Source organism: Lepisma saccharinum, chromosome 21 (assembly GCF_977018435.1).
Source record: "Lepisma saccharinum chromosome 21, izLepSacc3.1, whole genome shotgun sequence".
NCBI lineage: Eukaryota > Metazoa > Arthropoda > Insecta > Zygentoma > Lepismatidae > Lepisma > Lepisma saccharinum.
The window spans coordinates 4,842,577-4,870,368 of NC_139249.1; the positions used below are offsets into that span (position 1 = coordinate 4,842,577).

Here is a 27,792-nt window from a genome sequence, read left to right on the forward strand (position 1 = left end):
AAATAATACCCAGAAAAAAACATCGAACACACGTTCACACCATTCTTCTCACACACATGCACGTGAAAACAAACACAAAGCTAAGTTTTAACTTCCAAGTGAATGTCCAAATAACAGTAAATGGAGAAGCACGATGTGCGAAACATGGGATTTTTCACAGAAAGAATGCGTCTATTTGTGACATACGTGGTTTCTATTAATAGACAATGAAACAATTATGAGAGAAATTAACATGCATTTTCGTCTTCAGGTGCTGAGGAAGGAAACAGACTGACTGGAAAAAAGAAAGCATGGTGCTATTGATAGGCTGTTGGTTAGCGTACAGAGCTTTCATCAGTGAGGTCTAGGTTCGATCCCCACCAAGGACATTTATTTTTATTCTTTTCTGTTAGTGAAGAAGTATGTAATGTTGTTTTCTAGGCTTTTTGACGAAAGGATACGCATCAAATTTGTTCGTTTAATATGTATTTTCATTCTTCTAATAAGTTCTCTATCGCAAGGGGATATAGAGATTCTCTATCTAGGCGATGGATATCTTCTCAATGGTTACGTAGCTGCGATTCTCCAGTCCCTTACACCCACTTGTCTTATTTATTTACTTCATTTCATATCTAACGAAAACACACAGATATAGTTAGAACAAGAAACACACCTCGCGTCGAAGGGTCCGGCTTCGAATCCCGGTCGGGCTTGGTTGTTTCTGAATGTCCATTCATCAAATTTCATCATTTCATCACTCATCCCCATCTTCGAAAATTAGCCTAGAGGCACAAAACGCGAAGTAAAATAAATTCAATCAATCAATCAATCAAACACCTCGCGACGAAGGTTCCAGACTCGAGTTATGGCTTTTTTTTTTTGCGAGGGTGATTATTCTTGTGTGCCTGTTTATCATCTTTGTCAAAAAAATATTCCTCATTATTGCCGTGATTAACCTAGGGAGAGACGAAAGCGACTGAAATAACAAAAGTACAGAAAATGCAAGACACATCTGCCTAGGCATGTTATACCTTGGGAATTAGCAATCTGAAAATTAACTTGCGTTTCAGTCCACTACTTGCGAAAGAGTTTCGTGTTGTCTCGTTTGGAATGTTGGTTATCGTGTCGGACCAGCATGCTGGCAACCCGAGTTCGAGCCCAGCGGATGGCAAGTTTTTTTTTTTGTCTAATTTCATTCAAACTTATTTATAAAACTGAAGTTTATGCAAAACCTTTTGAATTGCATGCCACTTCGTATGTTGGTAATCTGAAAGCATCAAAGATGAAAATTTGATGTTTCGAAGCGACGATGTATTTGTACATGTGTTGAAAAAACGCAGTTATTTATTAACGAAAAACATGCAGCCACGTGATCATTGAGAACGCTTCCTAGTTGTCAGTGCTAATATGGCAGTAACTACAGTCTGTCAACACACATCAACTTTCACGTTTCCCGTAAAATGATTACCTTTCCACTTTCAAAATCATGAGTGCTGTCTAAAGCAATACTTTGATACTTGCGTTTGCATGTTCGAATCTAAAGTAATACGAAACTTTTTTCCCAACAAATGACATTCAAACCATTAATAACATAACCCACAGCGCTACAGCCCTTGAAGGGCCTTGGCTTACCTACCGACTGCTGGTCTCCCTCCCACACTGTTCCTCCGTCACCTGTTATAGCGTGGAGGTCTTAGACCAGTATTGGGGTGATCAGCCCGACGAACCCCCAGCCGTTGTTGTAGGTCTTCTCGACCGGGTTACGCTCACTCACTCGGAGCTTCCCAATTTCCTCACGATGGTGGGTTGCCACCGGCCCTATACGTAGGCCGAATAAATTCCGACCAGAGCCGGATTCGAACCTACGCCGTCCCAGCGAACGATCTCAAGACGAGTGAACGCCTTAACCCGCCGCTCGACTACGGAGGAGGACTTCAAACCATTAATAACTGTTTGAAATGTGATACTGATATCATATATAGAAATAATAAAAATGGAGAATTTCGCTTAATACAACTTATAAATAGGGACCGGAAGTTGATGAAATGTCATTTTTTTTCTGACATCTCGGACGCGATGCCCATTAAATATACACAATATTACACTTCATCTAGAACCCAAAAAAGGTAATTTTAAAGTGCATTTTTTTGCATTTGGTGCCATTTGTCAGGTTTTAGGTCATTTTCCCGGATTTTCGGCATTTACCCGTCATTTTTTGCAATATTCGGTATATTGTTTCATAATATTTTGTCACTTCTTTAATTTTGGTAATATTCTTGAATCTTTTCACCAAGGTATATATATCTCGCAGGGTTGCAATTTACGAGCATAAGAAATGCTGAACTGGTGACAGTCTTTGTTGTGTCGGGGGAAACCACCAGGTGCCCGTCTGGGGCAAACTCAGATTTAAGATCAGAAAAGGAGAGGCTTGAAATACCATAGCTAGACCCCGTTTGCACTGAAAATCCTCGTTGCATATTTTAATTGAATGTGCATGTGCTATCATTTGGTGCCCTTTTTTTTAAAGCAAGATTGCATTTTGTTTAATTTCATTTTCATTTCAATTTTTAAACTGAAACTAACAAATTTGATGGTCATTTCTTGCATTTTACGTCATTTTTTCCACATTTTTAGGATATTCTATAGGTCATATACCTATATTTTTTAGGTCATCAACTTCCGCTCCCTACTTATAAATATATTAAATTATGTGGATACCTGATGTGAAACGTACGATGCACGATCAGAGAGCCTGAATGTTGCATTGAAAACTGCAGAGAACAATGACTGACTTATGAACAGTGAAAGGTTTTTCCATGCTCAAATGGGATTTTTTTTATTTTTTTTAAATAAACAAGGGAGAAGTACACAGGTGGGTATGATGAACTAAATTGTAATCTAAAAGTTTTAATTGAAGAAACAAAACACGTTCGCGGTTAAAAATAGAGCATTCAATTTCAGACACATTACACTAACTGAAAGAGTATTTTCAAAATTAATAGTATCCTCGTTCTTCACCTTTTTCTCAGTTGTGACACATGTCAATTTCCTCTATATTATCTGTATTCTCATTGGGACAAACACCCACATCCATGCCCGAACCGAGTATTGGTAATATCGCACGCTAGCCAACAATTACAGAGGAAAAGTTTGATACGCGGTTTAGTGGTTCCAAGTGGTTAAAATCCCACTTTAAATTATAGATCCAGTTTTCTTACTGTGCATAAAGTGGACTTAAAAAGAAGGAAAAAATCGAGGAAAAGCTCTTGAAGGTTTTGATGAGATCCAAGTGCCTTTATGAGGCGAAGCTCTTACATGATTTTCAAGTGGTCAAGTGGCCCCGTGGTAGCGGATAAGTTTCACGTACAGAAGGCTTTGAGTTCGATTCCCGTTTTATTGACCTATGTTTTTTTATATAACTCGAGCAACTAATTATTGCATTTTATTTAATAATTTATTTGAGTAAAAGTTAAATACATTTTTACTTTATTTTTGGCTGGAAATCTTTACTTTACTTCGCTGCGGGACGGCGTAGGTTCGAATCCGGCTCTGGTCGGAATTTATTCGGCCTACGTATAGGGCCGGTGGAACCCACCATCGTGAGGAAATTGGGAAGCTCCGAGTGAGTGAGCGTAACCTGGTCAAGAAGACCTACAATAACGGCTGGGGGTTCGTCGGGCTGATCACCCGTCACCCCAACACTGGTCTGAGACCTCCACGCTATAACAGGTGACGGAGGAACAGTGTGGGAGGGAGACCAGCAGTCGGTAGGTAAGCCAAGGCCCGCCAAGGTGCTGTAGAGCTGTAGGGTTATGGTTATGTTATCTTTACTTTACTGTTTTAAATTTTATTTGTGAAAATTATTTTTTGCGATAGTTTTTTCCACATATCTCATCATTTTACAAACATACTCAACAAAATGTTATGCCTGGCGAAAAGTATACATTTATTTCGAGAAAATGATCCAGAAATACATATAATATTATTCACAAGAAATTATCGTAATCGTTTGGAAAACAAAATTCAACAATTCGCACAGCAAATAAAATAAGAATGTTCGCAATAAATAAATTCAAATATATAGTCGCTCGAGTTAAGAAAAAAAATTGGAGCCAATCAAAGGGGAATCGAACCCAGTATCTCCTGCGTGTCAAACTTACACGCTACCAACCCACCACTTGGTCTTCTGTCAGTTGGACAATCTAATCGTCTTATGAGTAACGCTTGCTAAGTTTCTAATCTTTGAAGCACTTGTAATTGTTGTTGTGTGTCACGGAGTTATGTTTACTGCAACATTTGAGCACACAATACAAACATACGTAAATTTTATACACAGAAAACATGGGTTTTCTGCACATAATTACGGAGCATGCGCTCTGTCAAGGACTAGAAGGAACCTCGCAAAAGTTACTGAAGCTTGTCTTCGGTGCTGACAGTTGGCCCCGGAGTCACGTGGTCTATCTCGTTATCAGTCGACATGACCTTGAGCCTGCAGAACCAGCACACTGAAGTGAACGAAGGTATTTTACGTGATTTGTAAACTGGAAGAAAACATGCCACGCGTTACAACAGACAGAGGTTTGTCTTCAGCTTTGGGACAGACAAACCACATTAGGCATACAGACAGAGTATAATGTAAGATAAAAGGAAATTATTTCTCCGTCTCCTCACACTGACAATTTCATTGCCTTTTTTTTTTTTTTTGGAGGTATTTGGCCACAGAAACGGGACTATATTATTGAAGTCGTATCTCGTGTGATGGCTTGGTTCAGTATGCTGATCAGGTTTTCTGACAAAAGCAGGACGAGCTACACAAGAACAGTAATTGTCTATCTTTTATATCTGCTTCCTTCATCATCCGGTATAAGGCAGACAAGCACATACCACAAATATGTAAGAGAACTATTGCTAATTTGGTAACTTGTCTTGCAATTGAATTTCTGTCATGAACAGCTGCAAAGAAACAAAGGCTTTCCTTTTAAAGGATTACACTGAATAATTGTTATTTGATTAGGATACTGAAATGATTCAGTATTTACATGCAGTACACAAGAGATTCTAAACACACTCTAAAACATACTACTGTTCGTTTCAACGTATTATTTCAACAATCAAGACACAAAATAAAGGGCATGCTCAAGAAAAATTATGTTTCTTTGATTATCAAGTGCATTACGTGGTTAACATCAAGTTTGGATTTGCCGGTTATCCAAATATTATTAATTTTGAAAATAGTCTTTCAGTTAGTGTAATGTGCCTGAAATTGAATGCCCTATTTTTAACCGCGAACGTGTTTTGTTTCTTCAATTAAAACTTTTAGATTACAATTTAGTTCATCATACCCACCTGTGTACTTCTCCCTTGTTTATTTATAGTTATAAATAAAATCCCATTGGAGCATGGAAAAACCTTTCACTGTTCATAAGTCAGTCATTGTTCTCTGCAGTTTTCAATGCAACATTCAGGCTCTCTGATCGTGCATCGTACGTTTCACATCAGGTATCCACATAATTTAATATATTTATAAGTAGGGAGCGGAAGTTGATGACCTAAAAAATATAGGTATATGACCTATAGAATATCCTAAAAATGTGGAAAAAATGACGTAAAATGCAAGAAATGACCATCAAATTTGTTAGTTTCAGTTTAAAAATTGAAATGAAAATGAAATTAAACAAAATGCAATCTTGCTTTAAAAAAAAGGGCACCAAATGATAGCACATGCACATTCAATTAAAATATGCAACGAGGATTTTCAGTGCAAACGGGGTCTAGCTATGGTATTTCAAGCCTCTCCTTTTCTGATCTTAAATCTGAGTTTGCCCCAGACGGGCACCTGGTGGTTTCCCCCGACACAACAAAGACTGTCACCAGTTCAGCATTTCTTATGCTCGTAAATTGCAACCCTGCGAGATATATATACCTTGGTGAAAAGATTCAAGAATATTACCAAAATTAAAGAAGTGACAAAATATTATGAAACAATATACCGAATATTGCAAAAAATGACGGGTAAATGCCGAAAATCCGGGAAAATGACCTAAAACCTAACAAATGGCACCAAATGCAAAAAAATGCACTTTAAAATTACCTTTTTTGGGTTCTAGATGAAGTGTAATATTGTGTATATTTAATGGGCATCGCGTCCGAGATGTCAGAAAAAAAATGACATTTCATCAACTTCCGGTCCCTATTTATAAGTTGTATTAAGCGAAATTCTCCATTTTTATTATTTCTATATATGATATCAGTATCACATTTCAAACAGTTATTAATGGTTTGAAGTCCTCCTCCGTAGTCGAGCGGCGGGTTAAGGCGTTCACTCGTCTTGAGATCGTTCGCTGGGACGGCGTAGGTTCGAATCCGGCTCTGGTCGGAATTTATTCGGCCTACGTATAGGGCCGGTGGCAACCCACCATCGTGAGGAAATTGGGAAGCTCCGAGTGAGTGAGCGTAACCCGGTCGAGAAGACCTACAACAACGGCTGGGGGTTCGTCGGGCTGATCACCCCAATACTGGTCTAAGACCTCCACGCTATAACAGGTGACGGAGGAACAGTGTGGGAGGGAGACCAGCAGTCGGTAGGTAAGCCAAGGCCCTTCAAGGGCTGTAGCGCTGTGGGTTATGTTATTAATGGTTTGAATGTCATTTGTTGGGAAAAAAGTTTCGTATTACTTTAGATTCGAACATGCAAACGCAAGTATCAAAGTATTGCTTTAGACAGCACTCATGATTTTGAAAGTGGAAAGGTAATCATTTTACGGGAAACGTGAAAGTTGATGTGTGTTGACAGACTGTAGTTACTGCCATATTAGCACTGACAACTAGGAAGCGTTCTCAATGATCACGTGGCTGCATGTTTTTCGTTAATAAATAACTGCGTTTTTTCAACACATGCACAAATACATCGTCGCTTCGAAACATCAAATTTTCATCTTTGATGCTTTCAGATTACCAACATACGAAGTGGCATGCAATTCAAAAGGTTTTGCATAAACTTCAGTTTTATAAATAAGTTTGGATGAAATTAGACAAAAAAAAAACTTGCCATCCGCTGGGCTCGAACTCGGGTTGCCCGCATGCTGGTCCGACACGATAACCAACACTCCAAACGAGACAACACGAAACTCTTTCGCAAGTAGTGGACTGAAACGCAAGTTAATTTTCAGATTGCTAATTCCCAAGGTATAACATGCCTAGGCAGATGTGTCTTGCCTTTTCTGTACTTTTGTTATTTCAGTCGCTTTCGTCTCTCCCTAGGTTAATCACAGCAATAATGAGGAATACTTTTTTGACAAATATGATAAACAAACACACAAGAATAATCACCCTCGCATAAAAAAGCCAGAACTCGAGTCTGGAACCTTCGACGCGAGGTGTGTTTCTTGTTCTAACTATATCTGTGTGTTTTCGTTAGATATGAAATGAAGTAAATAAATAAGACAAGTGGGTGTAAGGGACTGGAGAATCGCAGCTACGTAACCATTGAGAAGATATCCATCGCCTAGATAGAGAATCTCTATATCCCCTTGCGATAGAGAACTTATTAGAAGAATGAAAATACATATTAAACGAACAAATTTGATGCGTATCCTTTCGTCAAAAAGCCTAGAAAACAACATTACATACTTCTTCACTAATAGAAAAGAATAAAAATAAATGTCCTTGGTGGGGATCGAACCTAGACCTCACTGATGAAAGCTCTGTACGCTAACCAACAGCCTATCAACAGCACCATGCTTTCTATTTTCCAGTCAGTCTGTTTCCTTCCTCAGCACCTGAAGACGAAAATGCATGTTAATTTCTCTCATAATTGTTTCATTGTTTATTAATAGAAACCACGTATGTCACAAATAGACGCATTCTTTCTGTGAAAAATCCCATGTTTCGCACATCGTGCTTCTCCATTTACTGTTATTTGGACATTCACTTGGAAGTTAAAACTTAGCTTTGTGTGTTTGTTTTCACGTGCATGTGTGTGAGAAGAATGATGTGAACGTGTGTTCGATGTTTTTCTGGGCATTATTTTCGTTCAAAGCATTAATATAATTGTAAAATATGGAATTTACTGTAATGCAAGGATTGAAAATATAAACCTAGTCCGTCAGGTTCATTCCCAAACAACATTAAATAATGGAACGTAACGTGGACCGTGTATTATTCCATGTCGAGAACACGAGACATTACGATCGACAATCTTCATCTCGTATTTCTCTTTGGCATCTCTATTCAATTTACAGAGATGTATACCCGTGACTGGTATACAAGCCGCAAAATTGCAATGATGTTTGGGTTGTCTAGTCACAAGGCGCTTGGTGGTCAGACATGCATGGCTTGCTTTACTGCTTCTTCAATAGGGTCGTTACAAGCCAGCTGTGTCCAAGACTGTACAAAGTGAATTTATTTGAATTTTAGAAAAGGATTGTTACAGGTTACATATTTCTTATTTTGTGTACCGTATATTTTGTATTCTGTGTGCTATATTCAGCGCGTTAAGACTTGTGTGTACGAGTATAATCTGTGTGTGGTCCAGTGGTGTATGCTGAGTCTACGACCTGGGGTATGTCACTATGACGCCTGGTCCTTGACTATGAAGGAAGGGAGAAGACTAGACTCATTCTTGACGTCTTCAAGGAAGCCACGTTACCATCCCAACTGTAGTCAGGTTGCAAACTTATAAAAAAACAATAAAAAAACAGGTTGCAAACTTATAAAAAAACAGGTTGCCAACTCCTATGAATTCAGGTTGCCAACTCCTATGAATTCAGGTTGCCAACTCCTATGAATTCAGGTTGCCAACTCCTATGAATTCAGGTTGCCAACTCCTATGAATACAGGTGGCCAACTCCTATGAATACAGGTGGCCAACTCATAAGATTTCAGGTTACCAACTTCAGAATCGCCATTATCTTCTTAATCAGCTTAATTCACACAGTTTCTAAGAGATTTCTCTTCAGTATTTTTCTTTCTAGGCTTCAGGCTTCGCAGATAGCCTAAATAGCCTGGAATATACGCCCCTGGTGTGGTTATATGTGAAATGACAATGTACTTTGTATTTAATACAATAATGTATAATTTTATGTGTATGGTTAAGTGGAAGAAAAGGCTTTGTACGGTCTTTAAAACAAGGCGATAATAAATAAATAAATAAAAGCACGTAGGCATTTCTGACTGAAACAGGTTCGTATATGTTCCCAGGTAATTGTAAACCCTGCTAAGGACCCGACTCAGCGACCCCTTTTATTTGTGCGCTTGTACGCCATTACCCGCCCGCAACTGGCCAAATATGTCTCCATCCACTTCTGTCAACACTCAGGTTCAAATTAACTCCCTGGAAATTGCGCCGAATGAAATGTTTGCCTTAGTAACCAAAAACCTGTTTGCATTCGGAATAAAAGCATCTCACTTCTCTTTTGTCTTCTCCCTTTTCAAACAATTGTTTACGCGGAAACGAACAAAAACACAATCATCGTGGTATTGCAAGGCTCCCTTTCTTTTCCCTCGTTCTAAATGAATTAAGGGAGCTAATTATCTTTCTTCCTAAATTAGCTCTTTCCTCTATTTGCCAATGTTCCTGCACGGGTCGCGATATTCAATTGTTAACCCTTACCTCTGGGAGGGACACTTGGGACAAGCGCGGAGTTCCTGAATAAAATACTTCTCTTGAAGCGCGCATGTGCTAACGAACGAATCCAATGTACAGTGGGATCCATGAGTATTACATTGCAAATTGTCCATGATTATTTTCATTAATTTTTCTTTTACATCCTATGTGTTTTTAAGCGATAGAGTTTTATGTATGTTGGTGCAGAATTTGTCAACGGCTTGTTTTGAGTTTTCTTTTCTTGAAGCTCTTATTGGGTCAAATAAAGTGCACGAACAACGTGATGGACAATTTGCACGGTAATACCCATACATCCCACTGTACACCCAACGGAAAAAGTAGCAGTAGACGAATTGTTCACTACAATTTTGATTGTCTGTTTTCCACTGTGGTGGTCATAAAATAAAATGAAAACTTCAATAAGCAAAGGATAATATCTGCTTTACATCAACAGAATTCCATATTTTAAAACACCACAGGAACTAGAATGAAAATAGCGATGGACAATTTGCCTACTATTATCTTTGCCATTGGCTGTACGGACAATGAAGTTAAGGTGTGTTATATACAGCGCATATTGATACACTTGTAGGTTTAATTGTATCATCTGCAAATATGCTGTATAAAGAAACGAACTGCAGGACTACTATAAATGTACAATGGGAGTGAAGCTGCAAGCCGAACGCAGGCAGCAAGTTTCATGAAAATCGTGTGATGCTGCTAAAACATTAAGGTTTCAATCGTAGTGTAACATTGCCGCAGAGAATTCAGATAATGATAATAATAATAATAATAAAAACGAACGACTTAGATATAATCGGCAGGGTAGTTTTGGAACTAGTTCTTCCAGTTCCCCGTTCTGGTTTGGATTCGTTCTCTCGGTCTAGGTGCGTCTTCTGCTGTCCAACGGCACCAAAAAACTTGACGTCATATTTATGGTCGCCGTAAGATAGAAATGATTTTAAAGGAGGCCGAGGAGGGGGGAGGGAAAGAATCATCTCCCCCCATCTACTTCCTTTTTCCTGTCATTCTAATACAAAAAAAAACAATTTTCTTGGTTCCAAAGTAGAGAAGGAACAGGTAACTCGCTTCACTTTCTCTGTATATGTACTTCTTCTTTCTTTACTCTCGACATTTCTTGTCTATCTTCTTCTCTCCTCTCCTTCTTTCACTCCATAGTTCCCTCTCTCTCTCTCTCTCTATTACCTTCACTTTTCAAATCCACTCTTCTCTCCTCCTTCTTTCACTCCATACTTCTCTCTCTCTCTCTCTCTCTCTCTCTCTCTCACTATCACCTTCACTTTTCAAATCTACTCTCCTCTCCTCCACCTCTCACCTCGTTCTCTTCTGTCTCTATTCCCTTCTCTTTTTTCGTCTACCTCTTCTCACAGTATCCCCTTCCCTCTCTATCCCTCGCTCCCTATAATTATCTTTTTACCCTCCTGCCTCCGTTTCTAGTAGAGAGAGGGAGAAAGAGTATTGAGAACAAATAAATACAAGAGAGAGAAGAAATAAAGTGAAAGAGAGGAAGTAAGCGAGAAGAGAAATAAAAGTAGGATACAGGGATAGGAAGGAAAAGAAAGAACAACGAAGTGAGAAAAATAGAAATAAAAGAGGAAGATATTAGTTAAAAGGAAGTTAAAAGAAATGATCAACATGAGAGTAAAAACAAAAAAAATATCCTGAGAAATGCGAAAATCGAAAAAAATGTAGAGGGGGATACAAAAAAAAAAACATTTTCTTGGTGACTCGCTTCACTTTCTCTGTGCATGTCCATAAACAAGAACGATTGTGTTGTTCTCATTTCGAAATGTAAATTATACGGTTCATAGTAAAAATTCCTCTGGTTCCCTTACTCTGATCCCGTAAAGAAAACAAAATACGTTGACTAAGATTGTTATCACTGTAATTATACAAGATATTATGAACAATTTCGTCACTTGTCAAATAAAAACTAGTCTAAGCTGTTGCAAATCATTACGCAGGACTAGGGATGTGCCGAAGCCGATTACAGATGTATGAAAATCGGCCGAAATTGACACATCGGCATCGGCAAAAATCCGATATTTAAACCGGTACCGATTATACTAGAGTTTTACCTTCTAATAAGTTTTATATTCTAGCTTTGTAAGATTTATTGAAAATTAGGTTATGATTCGTCATTATTGTAGAGTTTTTGTAATAAAATTATTGCACACTCATTCAGAGGATCAACCTAACTATAAATCGGAAATAAAACAGTACATTGCTGAACCAGGATCTGCTGTTGTATTGGAAATTCAAAAATGAATATTCAAACCTGAAGCAAGTCCTGAGAAAATACTTGGTCATACCTGCTGCATCAGTATTCAGTGATTGAGTGTTCAGTGTTGCTGAACAGATTTGAGATAAGAGAAGTAGGTTACTTCCTGAAGTGCTTCCAAATCTCGTGTTTCTGAAGTTGAACCTGGCAGAACAGGAATTCATTTTGCATTTCAAAGAACTGCTTGTGTACTAATGTTTAATCTTTTGAGAATCCATGTTCTTCTTAAAGGTTTACATAACATTTTGTAGATGCAAATGTACATTCGCATCTCTTGAGAATATATATGTATATACATATGATATGCAATAGAAATGTACATACCAAATTTATTTTTGTCATGCACAAAATAACATCCCATTTCTGTTTAATAATCTTATGTATCGGAATCGGTTAAATATCGGCATCGGTAAATTTTTAGCTTCGTCACATCCCTACGCAGGACGATACCCGGTGGAGGCACATAGTGGTTCGGATCCCTGTTTAAACTGTACAAATGTTTAAAACATTTAAAACAATGTGTTTTAAACTTGTTTTATTCAGACTTGTTTATAAAACATTTTGATACTGATGTTTGATAGTTTGTGGTTATTTGCGTTTTGTAACTTTGTATTTTCATTCATTCCGTGTCATTTTGTTTATTATGCACAAAAATCTGTCGAGTGGCTGGCTGAAAATGTATAATCTGTTAACAAAGAAACATATCGTGTTGAGTACCCGTGGACATCCTTAAAACGTCTGGGTATGTTTCTTTTACAAGTGTTTGTTAATGTCAATATTTTGTTGTATTCACGAAAAAAATGTCGGATTCCGAAAAACAGAGTAGCTTCCACATGGATAGAGTGGGCTTGGCAACTGTGCATTACTTGAAGCTTCTTGAACAGCCTACATGCGAGATTTGACTTTTAAGATTAACAAAAATAAGTAAATTTTAAGAAGTTAGTCAAGCGATTACTTTATAACTACGAACATAGTCCTTCCTTAGATTATTAACAGATTCCTAATTAAACATTATTCTCAAAAAATAAATAATCTTGGCATTATGTTTTAAACGTTTTATTTGTTTAAAACATGTGTTTTCAGTTCTTGTTTAAAACATTAAAAACATGTTTAAAACAAAAATGTTTTTTTTTTAAAAAATTGCCAACCCTGATTCCCGCCATCGTCGGGAAATGGCCGAACTGCAGATTAATTACGTCCCATAGAAAAAGATTGGAAAGCTCATGTTAAGAGCGCAATTTTAATATATTTGATTCCAGCGCCATCGTCGGGAAATGGCTGAACTAATGATTGTTTACGTCCGATAGAATAAGATTGAAAACCTCCATGTTAAAAGTGTCATTTTAATATAGTTTATTCCAGCGTCATCATCGGAAAATTGTTGAACTACACATTTATCTCTCTTTGGGAAACGATACATACCTCCAAAGGGCGGTGATTTGTAATTCTGCTACTTCCTGATGACGGCGCTGAAATCAACTATATTAAAATTAAAACATTTTTAAAATTGAATAAATACTATGTGGATGAAACAGTTTTGTTCCTTACTTAACATATTGCACACTTGTTAATGTCAATATTTAGTTGCATTCACGATAAAATATATATTGTTTAAAAAAACAGAGTGGTCTGAGTTGGGCCTGGCAACTGTGGAATCCTCGAACAACTAACATGCGAGATTTAAGACTAACATAAATATGTATTTTAGGAAGTTAGTCAAGCGTTTACTTTATAATAAGAACACAGTCCATCCTTGGATGATTAAGATATTATTTTTCATCATTATTCTTAGAAAATAAGTCGTCTTGGCATTATGTTTTATTCGTTTAAAACATGTTTTTTTTTCGGTTCCTGTTTAAAACAAAAACCCTGTTGTTTTTTTTTGTTTTTTTTTTTTTAAATTGCCAACCCTGCTAGGATTCCAGTTCAAATATTCCTTGGAGACACACAGGAGACGTTTTGCAGAGGCGAAAGGCTACCCTACCCTGAAAAAAGATCCTGCGAACGACCTTGCGCGTTTCAAATAATTACGTTTTTATTTTTATGTGACCTTTTGAATACACAATCATTTGATTTGAGACAGGTCTTGCCCCAAGTTTATATATGTAACCGCAGAAAAAGCAGGGAAGAAATGTATGCCAAGCGATCATTTGTTTTCTTGTATATTTCAGAGACGATCTGCAAATCCTGTGGCAAATCTTGTGATGCGCCAGAGACTCTTTTTGCTGTGATCTTCTGGTTGGGCTACTTCAACAGCTGCATCAACCCTTTCATTTACGCCTTCACGTCCAAAGAGCTCCAAAGGGCTTTCAGAAGGATCCTCTGCCGATGGAAGCCATCTGCATCCCGCCACTTCTCCTACCGCTCAACATACCGGCTAAGCAATGGCGTCACGACGCCATTTGCAAGACAAAACGGACACCTACAAGACGTAAACAAGAACTTTGATTCTAGTCGAAACATTCCTCTAAGGCGCACGTAGAAAAGCCTTGGAAAGAACAAAATGTTTATTTATGATCGTTTTCTTCCTTTATACGTATGTAATGTACACAGTTCATGTAAATACATTCGTAAAATGACGTCATACGAATTACAACTGGTAAGGAAAGGAACGAAAAAGGAAACGAGCCTGTGATTCTTGTGACCAATGAATGTTCTGCGTTTTTTTTCTCGTGGGTACTGGTTGCTCATTGTGATGTTTCTTACGTTGTTTTTCCTACGTACAAATTATTATTTTTTTATTATCGGAAAGCAGTCAAGTTTGATTATATGCAAGCTCAGGTGTAACTTGAGTGGACTTCAATTAAGGATGAAACGTTACCTTGAAATTAAAGCCCGCATCACACGGAACTGGATTTCCAGTAGGTATGCCCTAGTTGGCGCTGGACTTGGTACCAATTTGCTAGTTTTCGCCTCACACGATACTTATCAGCGTACTTGTCGATAGACTTTTGTTCCCATACGAGGGAAGTTGTAATGGCGGCCGCGCGAGATGTAAACAATGTATCACTTCACATTTTTAAAAACCGATAACTTGTCAACCGAGAGGAATAACGTTTCGTATAAAACGTTATTACTTTACAACGTTTACTGTACACGTATGGAAGAATATTTTAGTTGTTTCAAATGTAAACACCGTGCACTCAGCATAGATGGTGTAACTCAACGCACCTTTCATGCTGTATACGTTATACATTGCTGGAATAACACTCGGAAACCACAAACAAAAGCGCTCCTTTGCACACTCACAGATAAGCGCTAACTAGGGCATTCCTACTAGAAATCCAGTTCCGTTTGATAGGGGCTTAACATGCAATTTTTCGGTAGTTGAATTTATTCTGGTGCATTCCAAGGTGAGTAGATGAAAGGTAAGTCGATCTGGCACCTCTGAGTGTAGTAGAAAACTTTCAATTGTATCAATTTGCGACGTAGATTGGAGTTTTGAACATAAGCAAGCAATACACTATGATATAAACGCCATTATTCATCTAAGCTTCATAGTTTTTAGTATTTAATAATAATCTTCAAATATATAGAATTTTATGCATTGCATATTTCACGTGTGTACTTTTCAAGGTTTCTTACTTTCGAAATGGTAAAATAATATTGGCTTTACACTGGTTGCAGGTTAAATGTCTGTTGAAGGGGACTAGATTGTCCAGGGGGGGGGGAGGACATGGAGCACTGTAAGCTTAGAATATTTTATTAAAAAAAAGGATTACAAAAAATCAAATTAAAATTGATTATTTTAAAATTATTTCTGAACTTATATTCTGAGAGGGCAATTCAAATTGATTGATGTGATTATGAATGACTATATATTTTATGTTTTATGAAGATATGTGCGATTACATGCTCATGGAATAAAGAAAACTTTTACGTGTATGGTATGTTAAGGATGCTGTCTGTGTATGTGCTACCATTGCCCGCAACACTACACAAACTCAAGATTCGCATTCCTAGTGCTCTGGAGCCGGTGGCAGGAATTAGATTATCGTTTAGATGTACATTTAACAATGGGGAGTCAGAGAACATTTGTAAGGTATGTAAACAAAACTCTGGACAGTTTCCTTTATTCAGTGCTGTATCTTCATAAACACACAAGATAGTCATTTATAATCAAATGAACCATTTTGAATTGCCCTGTATAATAATCTAGATGTATTTATTCCATATAGCTGCAATCTTACATAATGTTAAATCAAATTAAAGTGTTTTAGAGTCCATGTCCTACTCATACTTGAAAAACATATTTAACAGATGAATGAATCAACTGCACTAGGTGCGTCTGTTTGATATAATATATTAAAGAACTTCTGAGCGGGAAAGATGAAGTTAGTTTTCACTACCCTTCACTATCTAAACTAACATTACTTTAAATCAAGGCATATTAATTAAACTTAAAACCAGGATAGTTAAGCATCCTGAAGATATCACTTGGGATACGGGGATCTCTAGATGAAAACTAGGTACTGGGTGATGTCATAACTCAACTACCTAACTTAGCTGTTAAGTCTTTTTTTCCAGGTGGAGTCCTAAGTAAACTGTCCATTGTTAGTTATTTGACTTAACTTTTTTTTTTCCAAAGTATATCGAATATATCTGGAAATAATACATTTCCATTGAGGTAATATTTGTGAACTTCAAAGCAATACTTATAAAAGCATATCTGAAAATCCCAAAAAGAATCAAAGTTAGAGATATGTAGACCTGGGTGTGAGAAATAATTTGGCGCCCCCCTGCAAAATGTACATAAATGGTATTCTCCTTTTAATAGTCACATACCAACATGCCCAACTCTGTAGGGAATCCTCAGCAAAAAAATAAATAAATCTAGCCTCAAACCTCTTCCCTCTTAGATGTTGCAAAGTTTGCTAATTAAGACAAAATTGTCCTGCAACAAAAAATTCAAGGTGCGTATTTGGCCTATTTTATCTCGGCTGCATGGTTACTCAATAGAACAAACAATTATGGCATACACAGAATCATTATTGCAATTGTATTTTTTTTACTAGAACAACATTGTAAAAATTATGCTTATGTCCTTTAAAGCATTCTCCAGTGAAGTATTATTTTATAATTGAAATAAATAATTACTATCTCCAAAACACGCATCTTCACAAGCATCAAACATTTATTTCAGATTTTGAAAATTTCTGATTTTCAAATCCCCTACACATGCTATTAGATATCATAGGCATAACTTTGTGGGGGCAAGGGGGTACACAATGATCCCTAAAAAAAAAAAATGCAGGTTTATTAAAATTTACAAGTTGGTGGTATAGGTGAATGCTCAGGAGTAGGACCCCCGCATGAAGGGAGATAAAGGGATTTGAGGGGTGGTGCAGACGACAGTCCACCGCTCTCCCCTGCACCAAATAGTAGAAAACCCTTACTACTTCGGCAAAAACTCACGGAGGCCATCTCGTCAGCCGTTACCTATACTTTTGTTAACCTCTTCGGACCTGGGAAGCAAAGTAATAAGTATTTTTTTTATTATTTCACAAATTTGATATCAAAATAATCCTGGATGATATTTTTATGGAATAGAAAACTTTTTGATTCTGGCTTCCCAGAGTTGAGCCCATGTTAGGTATTACTTGGTACCTTGTACACCAAGCACCACAAGTAATAGTATGTTTTCCACAATGTGATGATCATCATCTTTCACCGTTTCCTGCCTCTGGCTGGGTCAGTATAGAAGTCAAGACACTCCATTTTTTTCCTGGTCTTCGACCACTACTCTCTTTCCACGGTGTTCCAATCTTGTCTTCTTCTCCTAACACTCCCCCTTGGCCTTATTCCCACTCCGTGTGCATTGTAAGCTCTTACTGGCAGTCTTTCAGAACCATCTTATCTGTGCCTAATCTATCCTATCCTGAAGCTTCATGTGGTGATCATGCATTTAAATAAATATGTCAATGAGTAGAGGACATCTGCTTTGCTTCCATTTATTAAAACAATACTGGATATAAAATTATAGAATAAAAAGAGCGATTGACAATTTTCATACTATTATCTGTGCCCTTGGTTGAAACTCTCTCTCTCTCGTGAGGCGAGCATTACTAAATATTTTATGTACAAAATTGACATTTTTTTTTATCGTTTGGCACTTTCTTGCCTTGGGGCCCATAGCTACAGACCTACTCACTGTTCCCCCACTTTTGTCCTGCTCACATGACAAAGGGATCCTGTAATATCACCTGTTATTCTCAAATTTGCCCTTAAATATAGACCCTTGAATCATTTTATACTGATAGTCTCAAATTCATGGAAGTTAAAGGTTCAGGAATATGAAATAAATTCAATTCCAGTCTGGGAGAGAGAACCAGCAAGGGTAAATGGGTTCTGGACAATAAAAAAAAAAAAAACTTTTCTATCTGTAAAGTATTTCAGTTCAGTCCCTGAACCTATTTTCCGGTACAATCTAAATACAGTCCAAGTTTGGTATTAAAATGAAACAATATGCAACTTGAACCAAATTTTAATCGTGCAAGAAAGAAAGGTTCTGGTCCTCTTACAGAACCCAATAGAATTTATGAATTCCTGTACCTTTAACAACCCTACTCAAATTATGGCACATTTTAAGAAGAAAATTATTAATTTTACTCGTTAACTTAATTTTTAAACTATGTTAGCAGATGCATCGATACACATGCTAATCAAAAGTATTTGGGAAAAAACGAAGTGATGGTACAGTCACAGCCACTTCTGGAGTGTAACAATCTCAAGCAGTTTCAACGGGATAGTTACAACCCAAAGGTGTCCATGACTGTACAAAAAACTATGGAACTTGAACTGCAAAAACCATGACAATTTTATCACAGCTCAGTATTACTTCATTTGGCAAGTTAACACATAACTTACCATTGTTGTTGACAAGAGATTCAAATAAGTGTAAATAATAAGTCTTCCAGGGGCTTCTGCATATAATCAAATCTGACTGAAACGAGATCTCTCCTCAGTATGAGATTGCTAGAGGTATTGAATATGACTTCATCAATGCATTTCTGTGTTGTAATGTACTTCGATTTTCCCTTCATGTATGTATAATATGAACGATTTTGTGCCAATATTGCTGCTCCAAGTGAAATAAATAATGCATTTATTTGTGAAACCTAGTTTGTTATTCACATAACTTACCATAATTTTAACTCAGATAATTTATATTTAATTTAATTCAGTGCAGAAATTGCAGTTACTTACAACAATATATAAATACCAACTTTGGAATAGCCTAAAAGATATTTTGTTAAGTGTCAGCTGGAGCTTTGGCCCCCACCCCACCAGGACAGCTGTTTTCAAGTGCGACTTGAAGCTTTCCCGGCGACGAATGATGAAAAGATTTTCTCGGACTATCAAGCAGGTGTTGTGGAAAAGATTCCAAGCTTTTGAGAGCTAACGTCACTCTCATCTTCAGGGTAGAAGTGCAGTTTTCAGTGTCAACCCAGTGTATATATGTTCATGGAGAGAGGCAACCCTGTGAAGATGGCGGACCAATCAGGTGGCATGTCTGCTGCATGCACACTTCTGGTTAACTATCGCTAACCAAGCTGGTTCCAGTTCGAGCCCTGTGTCGCGATTAAGATTATCTTTTTCTTCATGAATGGCTGGCTATTCCTTCCTTCATGAAGAAGTCCCAATAGTTTCAAGTTTTGGCTATCACTTCTGTGTTGCTGAAATCTGGTCTATGTCCCTTGTTGATTGAAGTTCTGCTAGTCCTGACTTTTCAGGATGGAAATACTTGATGTAGCTTTGGTGTTTCTTACTGTGCTGTTCTATTGTCCTATTCGTCTGCTCAATGTATGCTTTCCTGCCTCTGCAGGTAATACGGTACACTCCAGGTGTTTTGAGTCCTAACTTGTCCTTGGGGTTACGTAGTAGGCTTCTGATCTTCGGAAGTCGTTTCTGAATGGTTTTTATGTTATGTTCTTGAGAATTCTGCTTATAATTCCGGAGAGATTTCCAATTTAAGGAAGGATGGCTATCTTCTGGTCAGCTTTGTCTGAGTTCCCTGGCTTGTCCGTGTCCCCTGATGTGCTGGTCTTCTTGGTCAGTACTAATTTTAATGATTTATTGATGTTGTGGTTCGAGTACCTGTTCTGTTTGAAAGCTGTGAGGAGATGCTGTATTTCTTCTGATAGATGCTCCGCGTCGCTGATGGAAGTGGCCCGGTGAAATAAAGTAGAGAGTACTTTAGCTCGTTGAGACGGGTAATGAAAACTGTTGGCATTGAGATATAGATCAGTGTGATATGATTTCCGGTATAGATTGTGTCCCAAGGTTTCCATCTGGCTTGCGTTTGATGAGAATGTCCAGGAACGGAAGGCTGTTATTCTTCTCATTCTCAATGGTGAACTTGATATTTGGGTGTAGATTGTTTAGGTGGTCTAGGAATGGTTGAAGAGTGTCTTTTCCGTGCGTTCAGACGATCAAGGTGTCGTCGACGTATCTGTAGAAGGTGGCAGGTTTCAACGAGCTGTGTGCAGCACTTCGTGCTCCAAGTTTCCCATAAAAAAATTGGCTATGGCAGGCGAGAGTGGGGAGCCCATTGCTACATCGTCGGTTTGTTCATAGTACTGTCCACTGTAGCTGACGTAGGTAGATGTCAATGTGTGTTTGAACAGACTGATGATTTCTGGTATGAAGTGGCATTCTAGATTCCAGTGATTCCTGGGCTATCGAGCAGGTAAGAGCTATCGACCTGAGAAAATCTTTTCATCATTTGTTGCCAGGAAAACTTCAAGTCTTACTTCAAGTAGCTCTATGGGGAGGAAATGCTATATCACATCCGTAGATTAGAGGACTTACGGATCAAGAAAGCGAAACTACTCTCTAGCTTAGCTTTCTTACTTTGATGCAGAGACAAGAACGTCATCCCGATCTTCGCTACATTAAAATACCCCATCAAGAACATCACAACCAGTAGGATGGGAAAGGATACACTCCACACACCAGGAACTTGAGCATGCTGACAGGAATCTACCTACTAGGCATCCACCTGGAAATTGCATCTTCTGTATCTCCGATGGACTGGGAATGAATTGACTCCACAACCAGAGCCCGCATGGAACTACAAATGAACCAGACTACAGCAAAACAAAAGGAAATTCACCATCTAGAAACAGCCAGCCAGGACACTAACCGAACCATGGTCAACCTAACGAATAGGACATTTGACGAAGCGACAATATCTACCCTTTCGAAAGGTTTAAATTTCGGTGCAGCACCAAGAAGTATCCCCCTCAGGAACATAATCAGCAGTATCGAACAGACCGTAAAAGATCTTCCTGACCTGACTGCTCAAGACATATGCTGAGAAACATATGTGGCCCTAAAAATGGCAGTTTCACAGAGACCCAACATTTCACCAGCAGAGAATGCGGCACTCGAGGCACTAAAAGAAGATAAGGACATCCTCATACTACCAGCAGAGAAAGGGAACGCAACAGTAATTCTCCAGACACCACAGACTACAACAAGAAAATTTCAGAACTTCTAGCAGACTCTACATACAGAAAACTCCCCGGAGACCCCACAGAAGCAGGTTGAAAGGAAGACCAGAGCACTTTTGAAGAAAACATCCTCTCCGAAACCGATTCAGGACAAATTGACACCGGCCGGAACAATATCGCTACGACTATACAGACTCCCCAAAATACATAAGACTGCAGTGTCATTAAGACCGATCCTCAGCACCATCGGATGCCCAATGTATAGACTTGCCAAATTCCTGACAGCCCAGCTTCAACCACTCATAGGGAAATGTGAAAACCATGTGAAAAACTCTGCAGAATTCATCATGGCGCTGCAGCAGATAAGAACATCACAGATTACATCTTAGTCAGCTTCGACGTAGTGTCACTCTTTACCAAAGTGGAACTTCAAGATTCACTGGAATCTAGAATGCCACTTCATACCAGAAATCATCAGTCTGTTCAAACACACATTGACATCTACCTACGTCAGCTACAGTGGACAGTACTATGAACAAACCGACGATGTAGCAATGGGCTCCCCACTCTCGCCTGCCATAGCCAATTTTTTTATGGGAAACTTGGAGCACGAAGTGCTGCACACAGCTCGTTGAAACCTGCCACCTTCTACAGATACGTCGACGACACCTTGATCGTCTGAACGCACGGAAAAGACACTCTTCAGCCATTCCTGGACCACCTAAACAATCTACACCCAAATATCAAGTTCACCATTGAGAATGAGAAGAATAACAGCCTTCCGTTCCTGGACATTCTCATCAAACGCAAGCCAGATGGAAACCTTGGGACACAATCTATACCGGAAATCATATCACACTGATCTATATCTCAATGCCAACAGTTTTCACTACCCGTCTCAACGAGCTAAAGTACTCTCTACTTTATTTCAACGGGCCACCTCCATCAGTGATGCGGAGCATCTATCAGAAGAAATACAGCATCTTTGCACGGCTTTCAAACAGAACAAATTAAAACGAGTACTGTGCAAGAAGACCAGCACATCAGGGGACACTCCAGGGAACCCGGACAAAGCTAACCAGAAGATAGCCATCCTTCCTTAAATCTGAAATATCTCCAGAATAAGAAGCTGAAATCTCAAGAAACATAGCATAAAAACTATTCACAAACCACCTCGAAAGATCAGAAGCTTACTATGCAAACCCCAAGGGCAAGTTTGGACTCAAACTGCGGAAGTATACCATATTATCTGCAAATGTGGGAAAGCATACATTGGGCAGACGAGTAGGACAATAGAACAGTACTGTAAAGAACACCAAAGCTACATCAAGTATTTCCATCCTGAAAAGTCGAGACTAGTAGAACATTCAATCAACAAGGGACATAGACCAGATTTCAGCAACACAGAAATAATAGCCAAATCTTCAAACTACTGGGACTTCATCATCAAGGAAGCAATTGCCATTCATGAAGAAAAAGATAATCTCAATTGCGACATGGGACTCGAACTGGAACCAGCTTGGTTAGCGGTAGTTAACCAGAAGCATGCATTCAGCAGACACGCCACCCGATTGGTCTGCCATCTTTCCCAGGTTGATGCTCAGAACTGCACTTCTACCCTGAAGATGAGAGTGACGTTAGCTCTCGAAAGCTTGGAATCTTTTCCACAACTCACCTGGTCGATTACCCGAGAAAATCTTTTCAGCTGTTTTCAAATTTTCCTCTCCTTTCAAAAAATCACTGTGATATTCCAAAATCTGAAAAATTACACCAGCTTAGAATTCCTTCTAGAGCATTGATGTGAATTTTTGTGTGGTTTGCTTTTACCGTTACCTAGATATTATCAATAGCTTAATTAAAGTAAAGTGCTCCCCTATGCTTTTCACCATGTCATGAAGGCATACAGGGGGTGTGGGGGTTAGGACCCCACACTTTCTTTATCTTGGCTGAAAGTGGGGGTGATGTGATCAGCACCATGCCCCTGGCCACATTTCCTCCAGGTACCTACTTAATACGACACTGGGTGGGCACCGGAGCCACTTGAACAGGTGGAAAAAATCCCAGTTCTCCTCTGCTGGGATTGAACCTGGGTCTCTCGCATGGTAGTCAGACACCCTAACTACTGAGCTACTGCGGCGACCTCAATAGCTTAATAGACTTATGTAATTGTGAAATAATTGACAACACTTTCATGGAGCCTAATTATCCTAGAAATTATGCAAAATTCAAAATAGTTTTCATTTAGTTCACATCAGTAATGAGAAAAAATAATTTTGTTATAACATAATGGGTATTTTAATATTCTGATGTAATTCTTGAATTTGAAAGAAGAAAACAAACTCTTGGTAAGTTGATGTTTATAATTATTACTCCCTCTGTCCCATAATTATTGTCCGGTACACGTTTGTTTGTTGTCTCATAATAATTGCCTGATATTCAATCTGTGACATTGGTGTATACAGAAGAAGAACATGAAACACGGGAATGAGTCATACAACTTTATTACTCAAGGATCAGTACAAATTGTGCTTTCCATCTGCCTCTTCGTCTGTCATTCCCGTACTACCATTTTGGCATACCGGACTATAATTATGGGACAGAGGGAGTACAATTTTCAAGCATCAGTATCAGTGGGAATGAGATAGGGCATCGGTTCAAAGTGGCATTGCTCAGCCCTACTCAAAATTAGTGACAAATGGCAATTAAGCCCCCCAAAATGCAAAATAAAAACAGCATTTTCCGTTTCTAAATGAAGAGAAATAGACTACCATTGTTTATCATTGCCGTCAAAGCTCAGGAAGAAAGATGACTTTTAAACAACTTCCAACTCCTGCTTATAAGGAATGAGAAGATTCAACAGAAAATGGAACAGCTGAAGCAGCAAGACAGAACAGATGGACCAACACAACTTCAGAGGATATACGGTGCAGAAGGTGAGAGCAAGGCAAGAGCAGGTAATGAAAGAAAAAGAAGTTTGTCATAAGTTGACTTTTATGCTCTGACATGCTAATCGGGACTCAAAGTATGGTAATTGAAATTCTGTGAAACACAGTGGAAGGAGAGAAGCGATGGAATTATAACGATAAAATCTTGCTAATTATCAGGTAAATCAATTAATCATCGTAATAAGCAATAATATGCATTGGATTGTTGCTGTTCACCGGGACTTGGACGGCAGAGTGCGAAGGACTAGCCTGTTTCCCGAGAGAAGAGGCCGAGCCTCGGGTAAAGAAATATAAAAATACAACTTTGTTACCAATGGTCAGATTCAACTGAAATTAAAGACAGCCCAGCAGCAGATTATCATCGACAAAATCCCCAAAGCAGAATTTGATAGGAGATAAATTAAGCCCGATATTAAAGGTTAAACAGCTAGACTGGATAACAATAGCTACAGACTCCCTGGCACTGTCTTCGGAACGAACGTGCAGGTTACAATGGGCCTGGTCTTTGGCTAACCTCTACTCGAGGTGCTGCTCGAGAAGGGTCAAAGAACTCCAAATATACGGGCGAAGATAGCAGGACAAGAGCCTACGATTTGATGACAATTTAGCAACGCTTGGACAGAGAGGGTACCGTAACAGACCTTTTGAATAGCAAATAAATAGACGCGCAGAGAAGGGAAACCACCAGTTTTACTCAGATTTTCTTCGACGTGTTATCATCGTCAATCTTTCGAGAACCACCCGCGAAAGTATCCGCTTTGTGTCGCACCGTTCCGTGTTGTGTTATTTCGCACGTGTCTGTGTACTATCAATATGGAGTAGAGACAGAGAAAGGCCCTGCTGGGGGGCGTCCGACCCAGTTGCCACCTTGAAGATGCGGAGATCCTATCTTATCGCCCGGAAGCCATCTATTGACCACGCCGCAAACATCCACGACTTCACCACGAGGACTTCAGTCAGAGCCGACAAAGGTAAGCCGGAATGGACGTGAAAATGGATAAGCTTCGTTCGCCCCGTCGTGACATCCAATGAACTCGCTTTAATTACATAAAAAATCTCGAACAGACATTGCTTATTACGGTGATTAAATTGCATCAACTATAATCTTAACATGTAAAACCGTACAGCGTTCAATTATCCATTCATCCAAAGTATTTAATATTCAGATTGTACGACGCTATAAATTGTCAACATAATTATATATCAGTGATCCTCGTTAACCTCAAAATTAACAATATATAGATTAACATTCATTCAACAACAACAACATAAAAGGAGTAGTGTTTTTACAGTGCAGGTTAAGCTCCGACCGGAACATGTTTTTTCGTAAATGCAAAAGTAAATGTCAAATTAAGAACTGTTTAAATTAATGTAGCTAACTGTAAACATGCCGCCGAACTATTATTGTATTAATTACTAATGTATTTTGGATTGCCGAGAAATGAATGCGAGAGTGAAAGTATGAGTGAAAGGGGCAATGATGTAATGTTTATGCATGTGCTCTTTTATAGAAATTACAGTATATATATAGAACTAACCCTGTAGTGTGATTCGTTCTACCCTATGTAATCTCTTGGGCTCCAACTGATGGCACTTACCCTGGGACAAAAGGTAAATAGGTTCTTAATGATTGCCTTTTGCTTATTTGTTTAATTGTTTTTTGTGGGTTTGACATTACCAATGTAATGTAGATCCAGACTGACGTCAGGCACGTTAAATAAGTAGCCGTAGCCGAGGCGTACAGTTAAAAGATGGCGCCCGAACATGCGACATGTAGGTTCGACGAGTAAGCCCGAACATGGGGCAAGTAGGTTCGACGAGTAATTCCGAACATGTGACATGTATATTCGACGAGTAATTCCGAACATTCGACGTGTAGGTCCGAGTAGGCCCGAATATGCGATAATTAGGCCCGAGTAGGCCCGAAGTTTAAATAAGTGTCGATAGTTGGAAGGAAGTTATTAATAGTCGCAAAAATGAGTTTATTGTGCCATAATTATTCAGTTATAGAGCTATGTGCCTATATGCCTTCGACAGGAACCAAGAGATTGATAGAGGTAGAAAATCAAATATTAATCACTTATTGCAGTTAAAAAAAATACCACGCAGGACGCCTAGAGTATGAAGCGTTTAGTTCTTTGTGTTGCTATAATCAGTAATTTTCTAGTTTAGAGTATTTAAGTGTATTTACGCATAGTTAGCATGTGAATTGAGTATTTAATTGTTTGTGCAATATATATAGGGGGCGTGAAGTAACAATGGTTAAAGTAATTTACATAGCGAGAGATTTTGGATTTTTATGCGGCGATAAGGATAAAGCATCGATCGAGGATGGTAAGGGGGGAGACGCAAAACCCCGTAGGGTCTATTTATGAAAAGGAAAAGAGAAATTTATATCTCGCTGCGAGAACGCATCGAATCTAAGGAAGAAGAGAGAGAGAATAACGACTGAGGAGAAGGGTGATGGAGAGAATAACTCGACAAAGGAAGAAGATTGAAGAAATGGACAATCCAAAGGAAGGAGAGGAAGTGACGTTACTGGAAGGCGACCAGGGAGGAGAAAGCAACCGTGCTCCGGAGAATACCGTTATCCCCGAAAGTGAGCAGCCAACGGCAGTGTTACCAACCCAAGGCACCATGGATGTTCAAGCGATAATGGCGCTCTTCACTACGATGATGAAGCAACAAGAAGAAGAGAAAGAACGTCGAAAAGAGGAGAAAGAAAGGAAGAGAAAATTGGAAGAAGAAGAGAAAGAGGAGAAGAGAAAATTGGAAGAACAAGAGAAAGAACGTCGAAAAGAGGAGAAAGAAAGGAAGAGAAAATTGGAAGAAGAAGAGAAAGAGGAGAAGAGAAAATTGGAAGAACAAGAGAAAGAACGTCGAAAAGAGGAGAAAGAAAGGAAGAGAAAATTGGAAGAAGAAGAGAAAGAGGAGAAGAGAAAATTGGAAGAACAAGAGAAAGAACGTCGAAAAGAGGAGAAAGAAAGGAAGAGGAAATTGGAAGAAGAAGAAAAAGAAAAGCAAAAAGAATTGCGAAGAAGAGAGAAAGAACAACAACACCGAGAGATGATGGATCAGTTTCTACAAGCATTAAAAAAGAATGATGAGAAAATAGAAAAAGCCCAAGAAGAGTGTGTTGAAAGACATCGTGATAACTCGAAAGACATTGAGAACCTGGAAAAAACGGTGGAAACTGAAGTCAGGCAGATCCATGAACACCTGGCACACCTGGGAGAGAAGATAGAAGAAAAGAAGAATGACGTAGAAAAGAGAATAGAAGAGGAATTCCGAATGGTTGATCGTCGACTTGCAGCGGATTCCAGAATGGTGGAAGAAAGATTTGGACAAATCGAAACAAAGATGACCTCGGAAGAACAGCAATGGAGGAAGATAAAAAACATGACGCAAGACTTACGCCAAGACGTCACACGAATCAAAGAAACGATGCAGAGAGAGACTTCTTCAATCGTTATTACGTCACCACGAACGAGGAACGAGGAAGACCAG

The 27,792-nt window shown here is 38.7% G+C and overlaps 1 protein-coding gene across 2 annotated transcripts in view; it reads left to right on the forward strand.

Moving 5' to 3' along the window:
- Positions 1 to 15,089, forward strand: part of LOC146004009 (alpha-1A adrenergic receptor-like) — a 334,658-nt gene extending 319,569 nt beyond the window's left edge. For both annotated transcript variants that reach the window (XM_083142562.1, XM_083142561.1), the window contains exon 4: positions 14,057 to 15,089. In XM_083142562.1, coding sequence (XP_082998688.1) covers positions 14,057 to 14,367 — 311 coding nt within the window. In that variant the 3' untranslated portion in view covers positions 14,368 to 15,089. The remainder of the gene's footprint in view (positions 1 to 14,056) is intronic.
- The last annotated feature ends 12,703 nt before the right edge of the window (positions 15,090 to 27,792 follow it).